At 46.1% G+C, this 22841-nt stretch overlaps 1 protein-coding gene across 1 annotated transcript; it reads right to left on the minus strand.

Annotated features, from left to right (window-relative positions):
* Positions 1 to 5987: 5987 nt before the first annotated feature.
* LOC136456429 (nuclear pore complex protein NUP50B-like) lies at positions 5988 to 15340 on the minus strand. The gene is made up of 2 exons (XM_066456293.1): positions 14996 to 15340; positions 5988 to 7801 (listed from the first exon to the last, which is right to left on the minus strand). The coding sequence occupies exon 2, from the start codon at positions 7782 to 7784 to the stop codon at positions 6354 to 6356; it is 1431 nt and encodes a 476-aa protein (XP_066312390.1). The 5' UTR covers positions 7785 to 7801; positions 14996 to 15340; the 3' UTR covers positions 5988 to 6353.
* Between the last annotated feature and the right edge of the window lie 7501 nt (positions 15341 to 22841).

Here is a 22841-nt window from a genome sequence, read left to right on the forward strand (position 1 = left end):
GTTGGATCAGGTTGAGCTTCACATTGTTGGAGTTTAGTCCCACATCGTGTAACGATGGTGGGGGAGCACAACATATAAGGTGGGAGAACCCTCACCTATAAGGCTAGTCTTTTGGGTTGAGTAAGGCCCAAAGGCCTTATATGTTGTCAACTCCGGTGGACCTGGGACCTGTAGGAGCACAGGCTCGTGGTAACGAGCCGGGCCGGCTGTAAGCCAGCTCCAAGATCGTGAACTCGATGGTCACCACCGGTTCCAACAATTGGTATCAGAGCCTATGGTCAGAAAAGCTAAACCCAACAAAAAAAATCTCGAGCGTCACACATATGGTGGGGGCACCCCGATGTGTGACTAAGGGGGAGATTGTTGGAGTTTAGTCCCACATCGTGTAGCGATGGTGGGGGAGCACAACATATAAGGTGGGAGAACCCTCACCTATAAGGCTAGTCTTTTGGGTTGAGTAAGGCCTAAAGGCCTTATATGTTGTCAGCTCCGGTGGACCTAGGACCTGTAGGAGCACAGGCTCGTGGTAACGAGCCGGGCCGGCTGTAAGCCAGCTCCAAGATCGTGAACTCGGTGGTCACCACCGGTTCCAACAGACGTCAGTTCAATATATAATCAAACTTTGTAAACCCAGTAGTTTAGGGTTTCCCTGGTCGGTGTGTGCTGGGCCCTCGCCTGCGTTCGCGATCCAGGTCTGTTCATTTGTATGACTTCCAAACCTTCCTCTTAATGAAATACAGGCAAAATGTCCGATCGAGAAAAAAAAAACTAGAGTTTGAGGACTCTCCAGCCTTTTGAGGTTTAAAATAATTGCTCTAACTCCAAAAGAAACCCTCAAATCTTAGCCTCTATACATGCATATCATGCGGGACCCACTCGTCAATGTAACATTCACTCTCTCTCCTTTTTATTTCTTCTTTTCCTTCTCTATACAAGGTGATCCATTGGAGTGTCCCATCCCATTCATCCATCCTTCCCTGTGCCGCCTGCTTCCACCACGGCACGCCGTCCTCCACATTAATGTTGTCCACAGCCACACCACTGGTGACGAGGGTATCAACCCAGTCATGTCTTGTGAGCTCCACGCGCTTCTCGCTCTAGGCCTATCCTAGAAAATTTTAGAGCTTGTGCAACTCTAAAGTGAGGCATTAATAGGTTTACATTAGAGATGTGTTTTTGGTCTGAGTCCTCAAATTTGGATTTAGTTTTTTTTTTGAAACTTCAGACAAACTTTATTGATTCATGAAGACCGTTACATCGTTTACAAGTAGGGAAAAATTTATCGGCCAAAATCTCCTAATATTTCCGATATATCCTTTTTATCCGTAGGTACCGATAAGAAAATATCTATCTTTTTCGTACAAATTTTATTTAAATTCAAATTAAATTTTATTTGAATTTGGTCTGATATTTCCGATATATCCTATTTATCCTCTTTATCTGTGACCCCCGATAAATTTTAATTTCCGAAAATGAAAACCTTGTTTACAAGAAGATGGAAAATAGATGAAGGGGGATCATCTATCTATATCTGAAAACTCTTTTGTAATAAAGCTTGCCTAGCTAACTTATGGGCTACTGAATTACATAGTCTACTGCAATGACTAATAGATATCTCACTAAATTCCTTCCAGAGTATAACAATCTCATCATAGATAGCCACTGCAGCCGTAGCCAAGAACCCTCCACCCTGCATCGTTTGAACCAATTCCATGCAATCAGATTGGATCTCAATACGATTACATCCAATTTGTTGGGCTAAAAGAAGACCATCACGAAGAGCAGCTGCCTCCGATGACGCCACATCTAAGACATGGGGTATGAAACTATGAGACGCCGCGATGAACACACCCCCTGAATCTCTGATGACAGCACCCGAGATTCCCGAATTCGTCAAAAGCACCGTCAATATTAATCATCAAATATCCCTCTGATGGCTTCCTCCATCCCTGATTGATCACAGCCACCGTGCTCCAGTAAAGTAGTTTGCTGTAATTGCTACAATAGACATTGCTGATCTTGATGGATTTTGGATATCTTCTCCGTGGACTAGTTGTCTCCTTTGCCACCAAATGTACCAACATCCAGTGAAAATGAGTTCAGTCCAGCCAATCTTGAGTTCAGTGTCCTCACCGCCCCTTCTGATGATCTCCTGTATCAGCACTGAGCCTGATCTATCAATGATCAATAATTTCTCAATATGGGGCCAGACATCCAGTGCACTCCAAACCTCCCTTGCATGGCTACATGAGAATAGAATATGTCTTATGTCTTCTGCCTCCGTCTTACATACCGGGCAATTTACAATGTTCGTAATGTCCTTATTAGCCAAGATAGCAAAACATGGGATACACCCATGAAGAGCTCGCCATACAAAGATTTTAACCTTGCTCGGATTGAGAGTTTCCTTAATTTTTTCCACACCGGCTGTAGACCTGAGCCTCCTGCCACAGCTGTATAGTTCCTGGACGCAAATTTATGTGCCCACTGACAGTGATATGCAAATTTCACAGTAAATAAGCCATTCCGATTAGGATGCCAGGCAATAAGATCTTCTTGACCACTATAGATTGAAATTTGGAGAATCCGGTGCACATAAACTGACCAAAATAGCGATCTGATCAGCGCCTCATCCCATCTACCACTACTACAGAAATGAGCTTTAGTCCCGGTTGGGAACTAGCTCTACTCCCGGTTTCCCAACCGGGACTAGCAATCCGGGGCTAAAGGTGTTGTTCTTTAGTCCCGGTAGATCCTTCCAGCTTTAAAAAAAATAATGCCTCCCACCGCTGCGTCCTGTGAGATTCGAACCCAAGACCTCATGCACTACCTCGCGCGTAGCTTATCACCTCACCTACACAACACATCTAACAATGAATGGGATGCTTTCCTTTTGAACTAACCCATCCAGGGACCTTTACCAACCGGGACTAAAGGGTCCTTTAGTCCGGGTTGATGTTACCAACCAGGACTAAAGAGTCTACCTTTAGTCTGGGTTGGTATTACCAACCGGGACTAAAGGTTGGAGGACTTTTAGTCCCGGTTTAGCCGTTGGGCAGGGACCTTTAGTCTCGGTTGGAGACACCAACCGGGACTAAAGGCCTTCTAGTCCTGGGGGCAAAAAAATGTCGAGGCTAATGCCAAATTGGAACACCGTTCTAAAGTCTATTCTCTAGTAGTGTACCATCAATAGGATTAATATGTTCATCCACAGTTGAGATCACAATGTTGCCTCTCGGTGTTAAAACTTTCAAATTGTGGCTTCTAGGAATCCAATTATTATTCCATATGTTAATTTGTGTACCATCTTCGACACGCCATATGTAGCATCACTTAAAACATTCAAGGCCTGCAAGCACACTCTGCCAAGTAAAAGAACTCCCACTTTTAAGCTTGGCTTGAAGGAGTCTCCCATCTGGATAATATTTAGCTCTTAACACCCTTGCACATAGAAAATCTGGATTATACAATAATCTCCGAACTTGTTTCGCTAGCATGGCTAAGTTGAAGCTATGGAAATCCCTGAATCCCATGCCCCCTTTATATTTTGGTAACCATAATTTCCACCAAGCTTGTCAATGGATCCTCCTCTTATCATTGTCATCACCCCACCAAAACTGCGATATGGCATCCGTCATCCCTTTGCAAATATTGATTGGGATTTTGAAGACCATCATTGCATATGTTGGCACGGCTTGGGCGATTGATTTGATTAAGATCTCTTTACCACCCATGCTAAGAAGCTTTTTCTTCCGGCCATTGATCCGCATGGAGATTCTATCAATTAGGTGTCTGAAGCAATCACTCCTATCGGCTCCCACCAAAGATGGTAAGACCAAATATTTATCATTTAAAGACTCACTCATAATATCCAGAGTTTCACATACCTCAAGTTTCACATCTGCCTCTGTATTACCCGAGAAAAAGATACTTGATTTAGCTGCACTTAGCATTTGTCCTGAGCTTTGACAATACATATCAATAATATGTCTGAGACAGTCTGCATTAGATTTATCTGCATGCATCAGAATTAGCGAATCATCAGTGAATAAGAGGTGATACACCATGGGTGCCTCCCTACAAACTTTTATTCCCTCCAATTCTCCCCTCTCCTCCGCTTGTTGGATCAAGCTAGAGAGGCCTTTCGCCACAATTAAAAATAAATATGGGGACAAGGGGTCCCCTTGCCGGATACCCCTGGTGGGTGTAATCATCTCTGTCTCCATTGAATTGAATTGAACCGAGTATCTAACAGAGGAAACACAAGCCATAATCAATTTCACCCACCGATCATCAAATCCTAGTTTGAGCATCATTTTTTCCAAGAATACCCATTCGACTCTATCATACGCTTTGTGCATATCCAGCTTTACTGCACACAGCCCGCGCTTTCCTTTCTTCCTCTTAATGGCATGAACACATTCATAAGCAATAAGTATATTATCTGTTATTAAACGCCCAGGCACAAAGGCATTCTGTTGGTCACTAATAACATTCGGCATGACAACCTTCATTCTAGTTGCAAGCATCTTAGAGATCACCTTATAAACAGCATTGCATAGGCTGATGGGTCGGAATTGAGCCACCTTTTCTGGATTGTCAACTTTCGGAATCATCACAATAGTAGTATCATTCCAACCATCCGGAACATACGCTGAGTTTACAGCCTGCAAAACTTCTTGCACTAGATCATCACCCAACATATGCCAAAACCTTTTATAGAATATTGCATGAAGCCCGTCTAGCCCTGGGGCTTTTAAATCCCCAATACTAAAAAAGTGCATACTTCACTTCATCACAAGAAAATGGGGCTAACAAACCTTGGTTCATCTCTGGTGTGACTTTCAGCTTCACAGCATTCAACATGTCATCATTAATTTCATAAGGTTCTGTTTGGAATAGATGGGCAAAATAATTGTGTACCATTGACCGCATGGTATTACTGTCTTCATGCCTTATCCCATTGTCATCGACCAATCCCTTAATATTATTCTTCTTCCTCCTACTAGATGCATAATGATGAAGACCAATCCCTTAATATTATTATTCTTCCTCCTACTAGATGCATAATGATGAAAAAAATTGGTATTACGGTCACCATGCTTTAGCCAGTTAGCACGCGCCCTCTGAATCCATGTTAGTTCTTGCTCCATCAATAGTTCCAGCCGAACTAGGATCTCTTTTTGGGCAGCAACGCTATCATCCGTCAGAGGTCCTCTCTGCACCCTCTCAAGCTCCTTTCGTAAGTTCTTTATGCGGTAGACCGGCCCCTTCAACACCTTCTGGTCCCAAGTATGGAGTTTCTCATGCACATGCCTCGTCTTCTGCATAAAGGATGGACCCTCGCCTCTAGCTGCTGCTCGTGCCCAAGCAGCTTGAACCATCTCTTCCACCGTCTCTTCCTTCAACCAGCGAGCCTCAAACCTCCGGGCACCCCGCTGAGCTGGATCGACCGGAGCAGGTGGACCATCAATTTCAACGATCAAAGGTCGATGGTCTGATTTAGTCATCTCTCTATTCACTAGCCTAGTGTTGGGGAATAGATCATTCCACAACGCATTTGACACTCCCCGATCTAGCCGCTCCCTGATTTTGGATTTAGTTAGAGTTGTTGTAACAAGTTCGCTCTTATTATGGATCTTTACAATCTGGAGTTGTTGTAACAAGTTCGCTCTTATTATGGATCTTTACAATCTGGATTTAGTGTGCTGAATAGGATCCTTGCTAGAGTTGCTCTCATAAGTTCGCTCTTATTATGGATCTTTATAATCTGGTTCCAAGCTGGCCTGCTTCGATCAGCTTTTAAAAACAGGCCCTTGTCCAGCAAAGGCCAGAGTGAAACTTGTCCGGAGACTAAATGGTGCAGTGAAAAACAATATTCCATGCCAGGGCTCTTAGGTCCATCTTAATCCACATGTATTGTGATTAAAATTAGTTGATTTTTCAATCTAATCCAATACATATGGATTGAAATGGATACGAATACATCCAAATAAGCCCTTAGTAGAATATAATAACCGTCTCCCATAATTGCATACATTCATTCATGACATAGTAACTAGATAACACGTCACGCATAGCTTAACCGATAACCGATACAACATAACGGAGCACAAGACGAGCAAATAGGTCTAACGAGTCTCATCTCCAGGATTCTAAGATTATGACTCTAATAATGAAAGTTCGACAGGCTACCCACTGTTCCAAAAACAGCACCAGGGAACCGTATGCAAACACAACTCAGGACATCATGTCATGACATCACATTCTCAAGAACTCCGCAATAACAGAGTATCTCTCAGCTCCTTCCTGGACACGTACAAAGGACGAGTAAGCGTGACCCGACTGCAGCTTCAGACTTCTGCTGCCTCCGGAGAGTTCTCGGGCGTCTTCAGCGGCACGTCCGGTGCCTTGCTTGTCTTGTGAGACTCCACCGCAACCTTGAATTCCTCCCTGGTGGCTGTGTCCTTGAACTTCAGAGCAAATGTGGCAAGGCTGCTCGGTGACTCCCCAATGCTGTTCATGCAGGCAAACGTCACGCCCTTCTTGTCCATGTCCTTGAGTGACATGTCGTTGTAGAGGCTTGCATTCAGGACCAGCCGGTAGTTGCCTTTTGTCCTCATGACAAGCCGGGCTCTCTCACCGCTCTCACCGCCAGATACAGGGACGTTCAGCTTCAGTTCACCTTTTCCTCTTTCTTTCCAGCCCCCATCTAGGTACTCATACAAAGCAGAATCAGCAGTAAATACAGCCTTCTCATTTTCTTCACCGGTTTCAACAGGACCCTCTGTCATAGCAAATTTCTTGGGTGCCTCTGTTGAAGAAGTAGCAAGCGCTGTGGCAGAACTCCCGTTGTTGGCAGCACCAAGATTAAAAGAAGGGAACGAAGAACCATCAGCTTTCAGCCCAAATAGGGGGCCAGAACTTGAGCCATCTTTAGAGGCTGAGCCAAACGAGAATGATGTGCTTGAAAATCCAGTTCCGGTCAGACCTGTGAAAGCATTTTGACCACTTGACAGATTCTTAAAAGAGAAAAGGGGTGCTGCTGATGATGTATGCCCTTTGTTATCAGCATCTTTCTGCTCTGACTCACCTCCATCTTTCTTCTCAGTATCATCCTTGCTAATTTTATCAGCATCTCTCTGCTCATCAGAGAAGCCATCCTTGGTCTCTGATTCACCTCCATCTTTCTTCTCAGTATCATCGTTGCTAATTTTATCGTTATTTCCAGCTTCATCTGCCTTTTCCTTTTCTTCAGCATCTCCCTCTTTTGTTTTGCCCTCAACTTCAGATGGCATGGAGCTACCTTCGTTGGGTTCTCCAACTACCACTTTGTCTCCACCAGATTCATCCTTTGTGTCTTCTGCCTTGTCACTGGTTTCAACAGGTTGAGGTGGTGCTTCAGTTGTGGCAGCGGAGTCGGTATTTACACCAGAGCCTGCATTCTTGTCTGGCACAGACAAAGTATGTTTCCCACTACCATTGCTTCCCTCATCAGCTTTGACATCTGATGGTTGGGCCTCTGGGACAGGGGCGCTTGTTTGAGCATTAGAATCGGTGGGGGCAAATCTGATTGCAGAGAAAGGATTAGAAGAAGGAGCTGATGACGTCTGCTGGCGCCGAACCTTTACAATTCTCCGGGTTGCCATAACTTCCTCAGTAGCTTTCTTAAATGTACCCATCTCTTGCTCTGGTCCGTCATCATCAGGCTCAGGATTATCCTTGTTGATTTGGGTACCTGCAACCCTCTTCCTAGAGCTTGGGGCTTGTTCCTCATCTGCCATCTTCCAAGTTATAGCACCTGAAATTCAAACAAAAGAACTTAGAAACAGTAAAAAGAAATAGTCCCATGAGCCACCAAAAAACAGTAACAGGTAGGGTGCCACAATTCATCAGAAATGAAAATGTAGAGTTAAATCTAAAGATAAGGTTTATATTAGAGTGATAGCTCAATCTGCTTCCTAGTGACACATAAACAGCCAAAAAAGTAGTCCAGGAATTTACATGTTAACATGGTATCTTGGCAGTCCATCAAACTATCAACAAAGAAGAAAAAGAAACCTGACAAGACCTTCCTATATACAATAGAAACAAAGAAGTGCCAAGGGCGAACAAGCAGCACAATCGTAGTGCAAGTGCAATAGACATGTTGCTTGACAAAATAGGAAAAAAAAAGGAAAAAAATTTCAACTTATCTGACATCAATAACCACACAATTTGTAATCTAAAGAAAGAAATAATAAGTTGCTTGACAGTGTATCAGATGTAGTTCTGTGCAAAGTGCAAACAGGAAATATCATCTTGGCAGAACATTGCCAAAAGAAAACTCAAATGGTATCCATATAAACTATCTCACCCGAGACCCAACAATGGCATTAAACTATCTCACCCAGATATTAAAACATGGCAATCGTATCATGTGTTTTGGACCAAGTGGCATGGAGCATGTATCTATATTAAGCCAAAATAAACACAGTTTTTTTAAATCTCCATCTGGTGTCAATAACCAAACAAAATTTTATGATGAATCGAGGAAAAAATATATTGCTTAACATAATACATCAGACAATACGTTCCATCTAGCTGCAAAAAGAATATCATGTTGGCAGAACACTGACAAACCCTGGGCATGGACAAAAACCTTCCCAAACAGTTCAATAAGTTTCAAATATGATGAAATGATGTGCAAGTTAACCTGACATCTGAAACACTAAATATACATATAAGCCCTGTTTTCAATGGCTTAAACTTATAGAAAGCTAGCTTATGGCTAGCTGACCACAAAAGCTACTTTTTGGAGCTCTCATGTATAAAGCAAAGCATTTTGTGTGTGGCTTTATTTTTCTGGCTTCTTCCAGTCAAGAAGAGAAGGCAAGCTGCAGGGCTCCTGCTGCTTAGTGGAACTGGCTGGCCGGCGACAGGGAGGCGAAGGCCAAGGGTCTGCACAGATGTGGGGAGGCACATGGGGTGGTCGAGGGCAACAGCTCCAATCCGCGGGCAACACGTCGATCCAGCGGCGCTCGTCGGTAGGATGGCGCTCAGTGGGGAGATAATCAGTGAGGAGGCAATCGACGAGGAGGCACTCACAGTGGGGAAAAAAGACGAGATAAGCTCCTCACAGGCTGCTTAACGAAGAAAACAGCTCATAGTTGTTTTGCGGGTAAGTTTCGTGTTTGGTTGCTCCACTGTTTCTTTTTCTGGTGAAAAGTTGCTCCAAAAGCAGTTCCAACAGGGCCATACTACATAATACAACCCAGCCAAAGAATCATGTTTAAAATTCCATTCATGTAAACAATATACTGACATAATGCCCCCTGATTTGACTTCTATTCCACTTGCTATATGTAATGATATAACAACATGAGTAGCAATTAGCCCGAAAAAGTACCTTTAATGACGACAAATATGATGAGGTAAGTGATTGAAGAAAAAAAAATCAATTGCTACTCTGTAGATAGTTTGATGGATTCCTTTTCTGTAGATAATTTGATGGATTGTCAAGATAGCATGTTAGCATGTTCATCAAAGAATTTCTGTTGGAGGTAACAGAGAAATAATCAGCCAGGGCAACTCTCCCAGGCGACTGCATTGCAATATATAGAGGATAAGTACTGCATTGATTACATACAGCTCACTAGAGCTTTAACTAGACAGAATAGTTGCCTGGGTACCCGCACAACTCTTGGGCTACCCAAGGACTTAATGACATAGATTAACTAAAAAACTTAAATACACTAAATGTGCCTGGGAAGCAGGGCTTACAGCTACAGTTCTCCCCCTAAGACCTGCTTCAACCCTTCTTGATCTGCTTGATGCCAATTCTGCTTCTCATATCTTAGCTTGGCCTTGCCCAAAGCCTTAGTGAGAATGTCTGCCAATTGATCAGCTGTAGGGATGTACTCAGTCCTGATGCTGCCTTCTTCAATACAATCCCTGATAAAATGTTGCTTAACTCTGATATGTTTGCTCCTGTCATGGAAGACAGGGTTCTTAGCAAGTGCAATTGCAGACTTGTTGTCAACCCTCAGTTCCACAGTCTCCACCTTTCTTCCCAACAAATCAGCCAACAATCTTGACAGCCACAGGGCTTGTGTTGCTGCTGAAGTCATAGCCACATATTCAGCCTCACAACTAGACAAAGCCACCACCCTCTGCTTGATAGATTGCCAGCTGACCAAGCTGTTGCCAAAGAAGAACAGACAACCTGTTGTGCTTTTGCTGGAGTCAATATCACCGGCTAGGTCTGAATCACAGTAGCCCACAAACCTAGCAGAATTTGGGGCTCTTTTGAACTGCAGACCATAGTCCAATGTTCCAACCAAGTACCTCAGCACCCTCTTGACTGCTTGCTGGTGCTCGGTGGTCGGTTTCTCCAAGAATCTGCTCACATAGCCCACTGAGAAAGCCAAATCAGGCCTGGTATGAACCAGGTATCTCAAGCTTCCAACCAGCCTCCTATACTGAGTTGGATCCACCTCCTTGGCAGTGCTATGCTTGCTGAGCTTCAGGCGCTCTTCCATTGGTGTAGCTGCTGGATTGCAATCAGACATGCCTCCCAGTTCTAGGATTTTCTTGGCATAGTGAGTCTGCCTCATGGTGGTCCCATTCTTGCCTTGCTGCACTTCAATGCCAAGGTAGAAACTGAGCAAACCCAAGTCACTCATCTCAAAGGTGGATTTCATCCTTTCCTTGAAAGCCTTTACTTCATCTTTAACTGCTCCAGTGATGATCAGATCATCAACATAGACCCCAACCAGCAACACTGAGCCCTCTGAACCTTTCCTGTAAATTGCTGCTTCATGTTTGCTCTGTTTGAACCCCATTTCCTTCAGAGTAGAGTCCAACTTAGCGTTCCACGCCCTGGGTGCCTGCTTCACCCCATACAAAGCTTTGTGCAGGCGATATACCTTGCTTTCTTCCCCATGAATAGCAAACCCAGGTGGCTGCTGGACATATACTTCTTCCTTGAGCTCTCCATTTAGAAAAGCTGACTTGACATCCATATGATGAACAGTCCATCCTTCCTGGGCAGCTAGAGCAAGCAGCAGTCTCACTGATTCTATGCGCGCAACAGGAGCGAACACATCCTCATAATCAACACCCTCTTGCTGCACAAACCCACGAGCAACAAGTCGAGCCTTGTGCTTGATCACATCTCCTTTCTCATCTTTCTTCAGCTTGTAGACCCATTTTAGAGAAATTGGCCGATGGCCAGCTCGGGGAGACACAAGCTCCCAGGTGCCATTGCGCTCAACAGCGCGCAGCTCCTCTTTCATTGCTGCCTGCCATGCAGGATCATCTTTTGCCTCTGCATAAGAAATGGGTTCCCCAGAGTGGGTGAGGTGGAGCTCTGCAAACAAGCGCTGCGCCGGCGGCGGAACTTCCTGTTCCCCGCCCAATATGCCATCTATGGTACGATAGCGCAGCTGCTCGTCGTTGTGATAAGTGTCCAGCCGTTCCTCATCATCTTCCAAGGGAGTCACGTGCTCCACTTGTGGGCTGGCTGGAGCTGGTGGTGGTGAAGGCGTTCTGGATGTCTCAGACACCTCTTCTCCTGCATCAAGCACCGATTCTGCTGCTGGGAAAGCTTCAGGTGAGGCAGAATGGGGCTGAGGAGATGAGTGTGACTGCACTGAACCTCCAGCTCCAAGGACTTCTTCCTCCCAAGGAAATTCCACCACAAAATCACTACCAGCTGCCCCAGACGTACCTGCTGCTGGTGATGTCCAATCCCAACCTCTTCCTTCATCAAAAACCACATCTCGGCTGACACGTACACGCTGAGATGCTGGATCAAAAACTCGATAGGCTTTGGTTCCTTCAGCATAGCCAATAAATACTCCAGCTTCACCACGATCATCAAGTTTCCTGAGCTGAGACAAACGGCGAGTATATGCCACACAACCAAACACCTTCAGATGGCCAACAGTGGGTGCTCGGCCATGCCATGCTTCATAGGGAGTGACATCACCTAGAGCCTTGGTTGGTGACCGATTCAGAATATGCACAGCAGTCATCACTGCCTCCCCCCAAAACTTGGCTGGCATCTGGCGCTGCTTGAGTAAGGCACGTGCCATGGCCACCACGGTTTGATTTCTACGCTCCACCACGTCATTCTGCTGTGGTGAATGAGAAGCACTGTAATGCCTTTTGACTCCTTCATTGGCCCAATAAGCAGCAAATTCTGCAACAGTAAACTCTCCTCCATTATCTGTGCGCAGAACTTTCAGTTTACGCCCACTCTCCACCTCTGCAGCAGCCTTCACCTTCTTGATAGCATCTGCTGCAGCATCCTTAGATGACAGCAGCACTGCCCACATGAATCGTGTGGCATCATCTACAAGCAGCAGAATATAGCGATTACCTGCCGAAGTTGCTGGTGTAACTGGCCCACAGAGATCACCATGCACCAATTCAAGGTGATCCTGAGCACGATATGTTGCTGCAGCAGGAAATGATCGCCTCCTCTGTTTGGTGGTGACACAAGTGTCACACACTTGCTCAACATGATCGATCTTTGGCATCCCTCTTGCCATTTCCTCCTTGCCAAGCCTCCGCAGGGCCTGAAAATTCAGATGCCCAAAACGCTCATGCCATTGCCACGCCTCCTCATCCCTGCGCGCAGCAAGACACACTGGCTGTGCTGTCTTCATATGCAGTACATACAGCCGGTTCGCGCCACGCCTCACCTTGGCCAGTAGGCGACCGCTGCTGCGTTCCCAAATCCGCAGTACTCCATCATCAATCACCACCTTTGAGCCATTCTCATCAAGTTGACCGAGGCTCATGATCGAGTTCTTCAACGCCGGAATGAAATAAACTCCATGAAGAACACGATGCTCACCAGTCTTTGCTTCAAAAACAATTGAGCCAACGCCCTTGATTTCCACCTTGGACGCGTCCCCGAACCGAACCGTGCCTCGAACGTCCGTGTTCAGGTCTGAAAACAGGTCACGCCGCCCAGTCATGTGGTGTGTTGCGCCTGAATCAAGGTACCAGCCGCCAGCCATCTCTTCATCATCTGCTCCCAGATAAGCACGCGCACGTGGCTCAAAGAACTCAACGCGCTGCGCTGTATAGTTGAGCTCCGGCGTGCTCTGTTCCATCTCAATGAAGCCGTGAGACAGAAACAGAGCTGCATCTTCCTCACACTCAGCAAACTGGGCATGCCCTTCATGTCCTCCTTGCTGCCCAGCTTGGTTACCGCCGCCACGGCCTCCTCCACGGTTTCCGCCGCCGCGTCCACCACGATTTCCTCCCCCGCCGCCGCGCTCTGTTCCATCACGGCGCGGCTGGGGACATTCACGCGCCCAATGCCCTTCCTGATGGCAGTTGAGGCACGTGTTGGGGCCAACACGGCCGGCGCCATTGCCTTCTCCACGTCCGCCGCCACGGCCAGCACCTCTGCCCCGTCCGCGTCCACCTCCGCGGCTGCGTCCTCCGCCACCGCCGCGCTGGTTCTTGAAACCAGAACCGCCAGCTTCTTCTGCGCCTTTCTTCTCCTTCCTCAAACGCGCACGCCACTGCTCCTCAGTGTACAGCAGCTTGCCGTTGATGGACACCGGCTCTGTCACAGCTTGCGCTTCACGGTCATCCACCGCCTTGAGCCTTCCTGTCACCTCTTCAAGCGTGAGCGCCTCGAAGTCGAGGAACTGCTCAATGGCGACGACGATCTGCGCGTACTTGGTCGGCACCGTGCGCAGAAACTTTTCCACGACACGTGCCTCATCGATGTCCCTGTCTCCATGAAGCACCAGCTGCTGGTGCAGAGTTGACAGCCGCAGGGCAAAATCCTCCACCGGCTCGCCAGGCTTGACGTCAATGTTCTCCCACTCCCGACGCAGTTGCTGCAACGTCGCTCGGCGGACCCTGTCCACACCGATACGAGTCGCAGCGATGGCATCCCATGCCTCTTTTGCCGTCGCCTTGTCGAGGAGCGGGAGCCCCAACTCCTTGGGCACAGCAGCGACGATCACCTCCAGAGCTCGCCTGTCGTCGCGAAACTGCACTGGGCCTCCTTCGACAGCTTCCCAGAGGTCGCGCGCCTGCATCCTGAGCTTCATCGTCTGGCTCCACTCATAATAATTGGTCTTGTCCAGCATTGGCCATGATGTGCCGCTGCCGGAATCGCGGTAGACCACCCTGCCTTGCGGCGACTCATAGCGACCGCCGCCACGACGCCTTCGGTCACGCAGTGGTGACTGCGAACGGCGCCTGTCCCGCGGCGGAGTCCGCGGCCGCCGGTTCCTCCGGTCCTCCTCTTCTTCTTCCTCCTCCTCATCTCCCTTCTCTGCTGCTATCTCCGCCCGCAGCTCCTGCGCTGTCCTGGACGCCGCCTCCGCGGCTGCTGCAGCCTGCTGTGCCGCCTTGACAGCCAGCGCCGCTGCCTCCTCTGCTGCCTTCAGGCGCGCAGCCCTGCCAGAGGGGTCGCCCAGCTCGCCCTCAGTGGCTCCCTTGGTCTTCCTAGCCCGGCGCTCAGAGGAGGTTGACGTCATGGAGAAGATGAGAAGGTGAGAAGGTGTCTAACCTAGTCTCTGATACCAATTGTTGGAGGTAACAGAGAAATAATCAGCCAGGGCAACTCTCCCAGGCGACTGCATTGCAATATATAGAGGATAAGTACTGCATTGATTACATACAGCTCACTAGAGCTTTAACTAGACAGAATAGCTGCCTGGGTACCCGCACAACTCTTGGGCTACCCAAGGACTTAATGACATAGATTAACTAAAAAACTTAAATACACTAAATGTGCCTGGGAAGCAGGGCTTACAGCTACAATTTCTCCTAAATTCGCATGTACATGATTCAATCTATCCTAAACAAATATGTTCTGAACATAAAAAAGTCCACCGATCTTGTTTAATGACATGGATCAAAATCTACACCGTTTAGAATTCGCAGGGGCTCAAATTCAGCTAAAAACACTGCAATTTTGGTACCAAATTGCGTTCAGCTAAAATCTACTTCTTGTTTAAGAGACAAAAGCTAATACCGCAGCAGGCAACAGGAGAGAGGAGCAGCAGAACTGCAGAAGGCCCTGCGGCGGCCTAGGCAGCTGGCCAGCTGGGCGTGGGCCGTGGGTGCCTGGGCGGGGGGCTGAGGCGGCCAGGCGGGGGCGCGCCGGCGCGGGGCAGCTGGCCGTCGGCGAGGCGCTCCGGCCTCCGGGTGGCGGGGCAGCTGGGCGGCGGAAGGCGGCGGACCGGGCGAGTCGGCGGAGTCGCGACCCCTGCTCGCGAGGATGGGGACGGCCGGACGGGGGCACAGGGCGACTCGCGGAGGGCGAGTATTGCGGCGCTCGGCTCGGGGACGGGAGCTAGGTTAGTGGGAGTTTTGGGCTGGGCTTTGAAGACCCGTTCCCTGGTAATTCAGCGCCCCCCCCCCCCCCCCCCCCCCCCCCCCCCCCAAGGCTGCAGCTCCGGCCCCCCGTGCGTCAGCCCTTTGAGTCCCTGACAGGTACCCTATACTGCCCTTCTCTGTGTTCTACATTATTCTCCATTCTTTCTTATGCAGATTTGTAATTACCTTCACAAATATGCCTTCATCAGATTAATTGCAGAACAATGTGTTATAATTAGCCTTACCTTTACCTTTTCTCACAATTTTCTCATTGCTTCGGTTGGAGCCTCTTTGTTTTTTGAAGCTAACAAACTAATTTGGGAACCAGTGCTCCTAATCTGTAGTCTAATATATAGATGACAATGTGTTGTACTAAATTGATCCATTGAAGACCTTAATAGGGCACTCTAGAATGGTAAGGTTTCTCAAATTATACGTACTTAGACTGTCTCCAACAAAAAAATTTATATAGGCATTCAAACCCAAAATGGGTAGCAATAGACCCAAAATCAGCCTTCAACAGGGTACCTATACGGGAGACCTATTTTAGGTTGCCTGAGAGGCACAACCCAAATATAGGCATCATCTCTCCTGGAAACCCATTTGCAGAAAGGATTCTATTTTGGGTCTTGTCGTTGGAGAAGATGTCGAATAGGTATTGAACATTTTGCCTGTAGCACTACCTAAAGGACGAATGGGTCTTGTATTTTAGGTGTTATTGTTGGAGATAACCTTAGTGGTATAATAATGCCTTGCTAAGACAGAAGTCATCGGTTAGAATTCGATAAAGTACTTTTCTACTAATGTTCATGTGTCCTATTTTTCCCATGCCGCTAATACACCACGAGGCACGAATTAGTTTCAGACATGATTGCTTCTGAGATTGTTCTGCACCTGCATGCTCTTACATGTCGCCTAAAGCATGCACAATTGATTTGGAAGACAGTGTTTTTAAACCCGGCTATTCTTGATGCCCATTAAGAACAAATTTTTTTTCATATTTTGTATGCCTTAGCTTCAGATACATGAGTCATGACATGAATGCTTTCGAGATTGTTCAGCACCTGCACGATCTTATATGTTGCCTAAATCGTGCACAATTGATTCAGAAGAAAGTAAGAGCATTTTTTCCACATGGCTTTCTTGATGTCATGTGCCAACACAAAATGAATATGCCAAGCAAGAAATTTCTTGAAGCCTAACTATTTTGGTCAGATTGCCCATTACCATTGCCATTTCCTCCTTTTATCTGGTTGCCACGGAACACCTCAATATATTTGATTGGAGTGTTAACAAATGGTGTGATTGTTGAATTATTGGTCTTACAACACATACTCTAGAGTTAGTCATTTTGGTTCTGCTCTGTACTGGTTCTTATGTAAGTGAACTTTCAGTTACGTGCCTATGGTGTGATCTGATATGTAGGGCTAAAATGGAGTTGTTCATATCCAAACCTACCCATGTTGTAATCGGAATTAGACTGACTTATGCCTTGCATTTGCTGTCCCATTGCACAGTAACCAAATGCCCTTTATTATTTTCCGAGCTCTGCATTTACATGAATGTTCTAAATATTATGCCGGGACGTAGGATCGAGACGGCAGACTAGAGGAGATGAATAGTGCTTTCTAAAATTAATTATGCCGGTTAACCGAAACCAATGCGGAATTAAAACTATCGTCTAGCCAAAACTACACCCTTCTATCTATATTCTCAAACACCTTAAAAAGATCTTAAACTAGCAGCTAAGGTGCCAAACTAGCTATAGCTCACCTAACAAATTCTAGGAATAAGGTCACACAAACCTATGCCACTAGTACTTAAAGCAGGAGAGCTCCTATACATGCTAGTAAGCAAAAGCACAAAGCCACCTAAGCTCACTAGCAATACTCAATAACAAGGCTACATAAGCCAAATTATAGAGCGTAAATTACTTAGCTACATAAACTAAGCAATATGACTAACAAGGTTATTCAAACCGAATTAGTCACGTAAGGGAGCTACTTCTATGCTACATAAGCAAGAAGGTAACTAGCAAGTTACATAAGCTAACTAATTACAAGAGCAACTACACAAGCACAATGTATATGAAAGTAATTACAAGCTTGTGTAAGGGGATTACAAACCAACGGGAAGACAAGGATGACACGATAATTTTTATCCTGAGGTTCACGTGCTTACCAACACACTAGTCCCTGTTGTGTCGACCATTCACTTGGTGGTTCGGCGATTAATTGGCACCACACCAAGCCCACACGTTGAGTGCCGCAAGAACCCCACGAACCAAGTGATGATAGCTCAATGACACGCTCAACTAAAGTTGCTCTTTGCGGCTCCCGCGGGGTGACACAATACCCCTCACAAATCACTTCTCCGAAGCACCACACAATCTTCCTTGCGTGCTTCGATGAAGACCACCACCAAGCTGTCTAGGAGGAAGCAACCTTCAAGAGTAACAAGCACCACTGGCTTGCAACACGAACACCTAGTGTCACTCGATGCAACCTCACGATGCAATCGCACTAGAATCGCACTCACACTCAATCGGATGATCACTATCAAGCGTATGTGAGTTAGAGAGCTCCCAAGCACACCTTCACAAGCCACAAAGGCTTAAGGGTGCTCAGTGTGGCAGAACTGTCTAATTTAATGCTCTCCCAAGAGTACTTGTCTTTCATTAGATACTGAGTACCCAAAAGAATGCACTAAATCATGTCGTTCCGTCGAGCACACCCCGATGGAGAACTCAAAAATACACATTTTTCTATCAGGATCATAAATGAGGGTATAAAGCTTATAATATTCTTAACTATTTCTTACATCGCTTTATTACAATATTAGGGTACTTAAACAAGTTGAATGTAATAGTGGAATTAAGACAGTTTTACATGTAAAAGAGTTTATACATTTTAGGTTCACATTTTTATCTTGCAGCGGAGAACAATATATGATCAGAGTTACAGCGGAAATAAAGATTAATGGTGAATCATTAACATAGAGAACATTTATAAACCAGATATGATGACAGATCATAAAACTTTTCTTCTAAAAACTTTTAGTGAGGGTTATAAATAAGCACTACGGTCGTATCGTGAAAGAAATCCTCTCTGAGCCCACTAGGAGGTTTCCACACACAAGAGTCAGCTCTATGTATCCTCCGGTCACCTGCAACAGGGGGAATAAAACCCTGAGTACTCAATTGTACTCAGCAAGACTGACCCGACAGGAGAAAAATAAAAGACTCCAAGGATATGCAAGGCTTATGTGGCTTGTGGTTTATTGCATCTGCGGAAGCATTACTAAACGTGTGTCTTTATATTAAATTTTATTAGCAATCATCATTAGTCCATCAACTATCCATTCTATGTAAGCACCTATGCTGCTATCAAGTAGGTGGTGAGCAATCAGAACCATTTTACCATCTTTTATATTCCAGTTCTTACTACGGTGCTAGACCATAGCCAAGTTGGTACCGTCTCACATAAACAGCGATTCGTGAATCAATGTATCCCAGCTGGGTATCTCGAAACACACGCCCTGTTTGTACCCTAGGCACAAATAAGACCAACCCATCCCACTCCTGTCAAGGGGTCCAGGTCCTCGTCCAAACTTAGACTCTAAGCCCCCACACTTGAGACCCGATCTCAGCATGGTGCTTAGACCTCCACCTTTCCCTGCCTCCAATCAGTCGGTCTAAAAAGAGTCGGAACCCACGATAAGAGCGTAACGAGCCTTCCTGCTCCCATAAGCAAGTATGTGCTCAGGATAATAAGTCTGTGACCTAGACTACCATCCACAGCAACGGACGGTCCTCAATCGACACAAGTGAAACAAGTGCAATCCGAGCCTCGCTCGAATGCCTATCCAAGTCTAGATCCAAAGTACCATTCTGCCTGGTCTCTAATTATCCTTCATATATATTCCATGTGATAGTAATAGAATAACAACAATAATACATTTCCTATTTCTTGCGAGTGACAGGTAATCACTCGACTTCTACCAGATTCTATAGCATAGCAATCTACATGATCCTGACATACTAGTATGACTCATAGGATAAGGATATATATATATATGCAACTGGGTTTCATTTAACTCCTCAAAACTTAATGCACAAGCATAAAATAAAGTACAGAATATTAGAGGTTATGCACCGAGGCTTGTCTAGGCAAGGTATAACCAAGGATTTGCATTCCACCATGGCGACATGATCACAAGGCACTATCCTCCTGCTACTCCAATCATCTCCACGATCCATCATTGTTCCTATTATGACATACGTGGGTGCAATGCAGAGACACAATTAATCAACGGTGACCGCAATTCTTAAAATACGATTACGCCTCGCAAGCTAACGAGCTAGCGCTAATGACTAACGCACTAGGCTACGTATCTGCATTGTCAAGTAAGGCTTCATTTCTGGAAAATGTTTTAGTTTTACAACCCCAAGGTGTTTCGATATTTTATTGATTAAATATATATATATATATATATTTGAACTAGGGCTCATTTAGCTACCTTAGCAAACTAATTATTATGGAGCTACAAAATTACAGTGAGCACCTAAGAATGGTAGGAATTCACTGTGAAAGTTTCAGAGCCGGCACTAATACCAATTTATCATTAAAATTTCTACAAGTTTATATCTTAATAATATTAAGCATCCCAATTTAATTAGATAGCTCCTGAAAATACTATGAAACTATGTGAACAAGACATACCAGCAGATAGATCATGATTTTAGGAACCTAACAAATGAGTTTCAAAATTTTTGCATAGGTACATAAATTGATATTGAAATTACAAGTTTGCTTAGAAACTAAATTAGAAAAATGCTTTAGAAAACAAAAAGGGCCGGCGGCAAGCATTTAGCCCAGCAGCCCATTGCGACCCACATAGAGCGTGGCCGCACGCCAGCAGGCCAACCCAACTGTCCCGCTGCGTGAGCGCTCCGACGCATTTGCAAAAGAGTCCTCAATCTATCAAGTTATTACGCCACACTATGCGCACTATTGCACAAGAGACACGCTTCGCACCTAACACCCTATAAAAACTCATCTCTACAACGGCATACCCCTAGGCACGTGCACGCGATGGCATGGCTCACCGATGGCATATGGCGGTTACGTCGGGCAACCTAGTGGCGCTCCGGTGAGACCAAGGGGTCAACTGAGCTCTATGGCCAAACGTGCAAGGATGGCGGTGGTTGGGAGCTTAACGGTGCACTACCAAGTCCTGGTCTCAACGACGGGTAGAACCATGCGGCGGCATGACTGTTCCAGTAGCCTAAGATACTATCGGGGTGGTAGAGATAGCGGGTAAGGACCAATAGCTCACTGGAATTCATGCTACGGTGATGGTTGAGGCAGAGGAGTGCGACACCCATGCGTCACCATGTCTCTAGCAAGCGCCCTGGCCAAATGACACGAGCACCAGATAGAGGAGGTCAAAGCAAGCTTGTGGATACAAACAATTGAACCCATTCAGACCTTATCCCAATTTCACTGGCACGGTGGCGCACCTGGCCGGTAGCGAGAAAAATGACAAATTGGCCGCCAGTAGTGCTTGGATGCACCAAGGTGAGGGTCAGGCTGCTAGCTTCTTTCCTGTCTAACTGCAAGAACATTGAATTAATGTGCGGTGCCTCGAATCGCACGTATTTGTCATGTGAAGCGGGGCGATTCTGTCGGCGACAAGGGCAGGCGGGGGTGGTAGCTCTTCAAGGCTGTACCTATTTTGGTCGAGGCTACGTTAATGAAGCGAGGTGTTCAGACGGGGAAGACTCAGAGACAGAGCATTGTGGAAGCGTCGTGATGGGACTACTCAGCCATGGCAGGACGTGGGCGGCGATAGTGAAGCAGCAATCATGTGCGGGGCCGTCTCACGGGTCGGTGCAACAAAACAACGCGAGGGAGGGCAGTGACACCACGACAAGGGCATTAGTGCGACTGACTATGGAAGCAGGGAGCGGCTCGACGAGTGGGTGGTTTCAAGCGGTAGAAAGAGTGCCATGTCGGCTAGACAAGGCCATCGCGGACATCGGTCTAGCCCACGCATGTCCAGGACAGCAGCGCACAGGCGACGACCGTGGAAGGTGACCCGACGGCTAACCCCCAGCCCGACGCATGGCCGACAGCCAACACAGGCCGGCCACGAGCATGATCGTGGCCAGGAGTAGCCAGGCATCTGCAACGTGTGTGCATGGTGACTCTAGACTCAGGCTGATCGACCGCCACCGGTGTCACGTACGCATTTTAAAGCAACTCAAGAGTTGTTGATCCTCATGTCTAGAACTCAACCAATTTCACTACTCTAAAGTCTACACTACTGATTACCTAACGAAGCAATCATCAAGATCAAAGAGCAGTTAGGGAGGGAGATACACGAATGCCAACCTGAGCTCATCCCCCAAAGTGCCAGTTCATGAACAGAACGTCAATGACATAGTTCACAGCATGTTTAATGAAGTTTGGGCAATTTTTACGTGAGCAAACATGACACCCCAACACAACAACACCTATGCCATGCTCAAGTACTCACTTTGATGCAATCAACAATACCAAAACACACAACTAGTGTTTAAACATTTTTGTTAGAAATTAAATGTCAAGATAGCATTATCTTACTACTTTTCCCATACTTAGAAAAGTTAAGGTTTCAGTTCGAAACTAACAGCCATTAACACTTTTGTTACAATTTTTAAAAGGACTAAACCCTATTAACTCCAACCCTCAAGCATTTCATGCAATGGTCCATACTCCATACTAACCCATAGGAACAAAATATTTAAGCATTAATTAATTATTTTGCCCACAATAAATCGCCAAAAATAGTACTTTAAATGTAAGTTCAAGTGTTTGCCGTCTTAACGAAAGATCTTATCTTAACTTCAAATTTGATTTTTGAGCTCCCAAGAGCACTAGTTAACAATATTTATTTTAATTTTTTCTCAACCACAAAAGTGAGTCACATAGAATTTGTTTATCATTTTAGGTAAGTTTTAAACTCTTAAACCCAACGAACTTGTTTTGCTAATCTCTTTTAGGTCTTAATCTTGGTGCTAAGCAAGCTCATAACACCAGGGGTGTTACACTCAGAACCAGCCCATGGACAAGCTCCACCTCTATTTATAGCCCCAAGACAAATAGAGCCGTTAGAGCAAAGTATCCCTTTTTTACGAGGGCGCCGGACAGGGTGGTGCCTGGCACCGGATAGGGTTGTGCCCCTCCAATGGTCAAGTCCTAATGGATAATTTGAACTATCCATTGAGCCCCTAGCACCAGACATAGGGTGGGGGGTTCACCGCCCCAGAGGTGGTGGCGACCACCCAGGCCAACCCCCAAAAACTACACTCTCTAGAAAAAAGTGGCGGTGCCACCACCAGACAGTCCGATGACCATGGAGGTCCCTCTTCAGCTCAAAACCAAAACCACCAGATCAATCTTGTAGAGCATTTTCATTAGCTTTTTGAAAAGCCCTATATCATCGAAATCGGAGTTCGG

The sequence above is a fragment of the Miscanthus floridulus genome, chromosome 6 (assembly GCF_019320115.1).
Source record: "Miscanthus floridulus cultivar M001 chromosome 6, ASM1932011v1, whole genome shotgun sequence".
Taxonomy (NCBI): Eukaryota; Viridiplantae; Streptophyta; class Magnoliopsida; order Poales; family Poaceae; genus Miscanthus; species Miscanthus floridulus.

Excerpts from the sequence above, each read along its gene's own strand:
- LOC136456429 (XM_066456293.1), bottom strand. The coding sequence starts at position 7,784 with ATGGCAGATGAGGAACAAGCCCCAAGCTCTAGGAAGAGGGTTGCAGGT.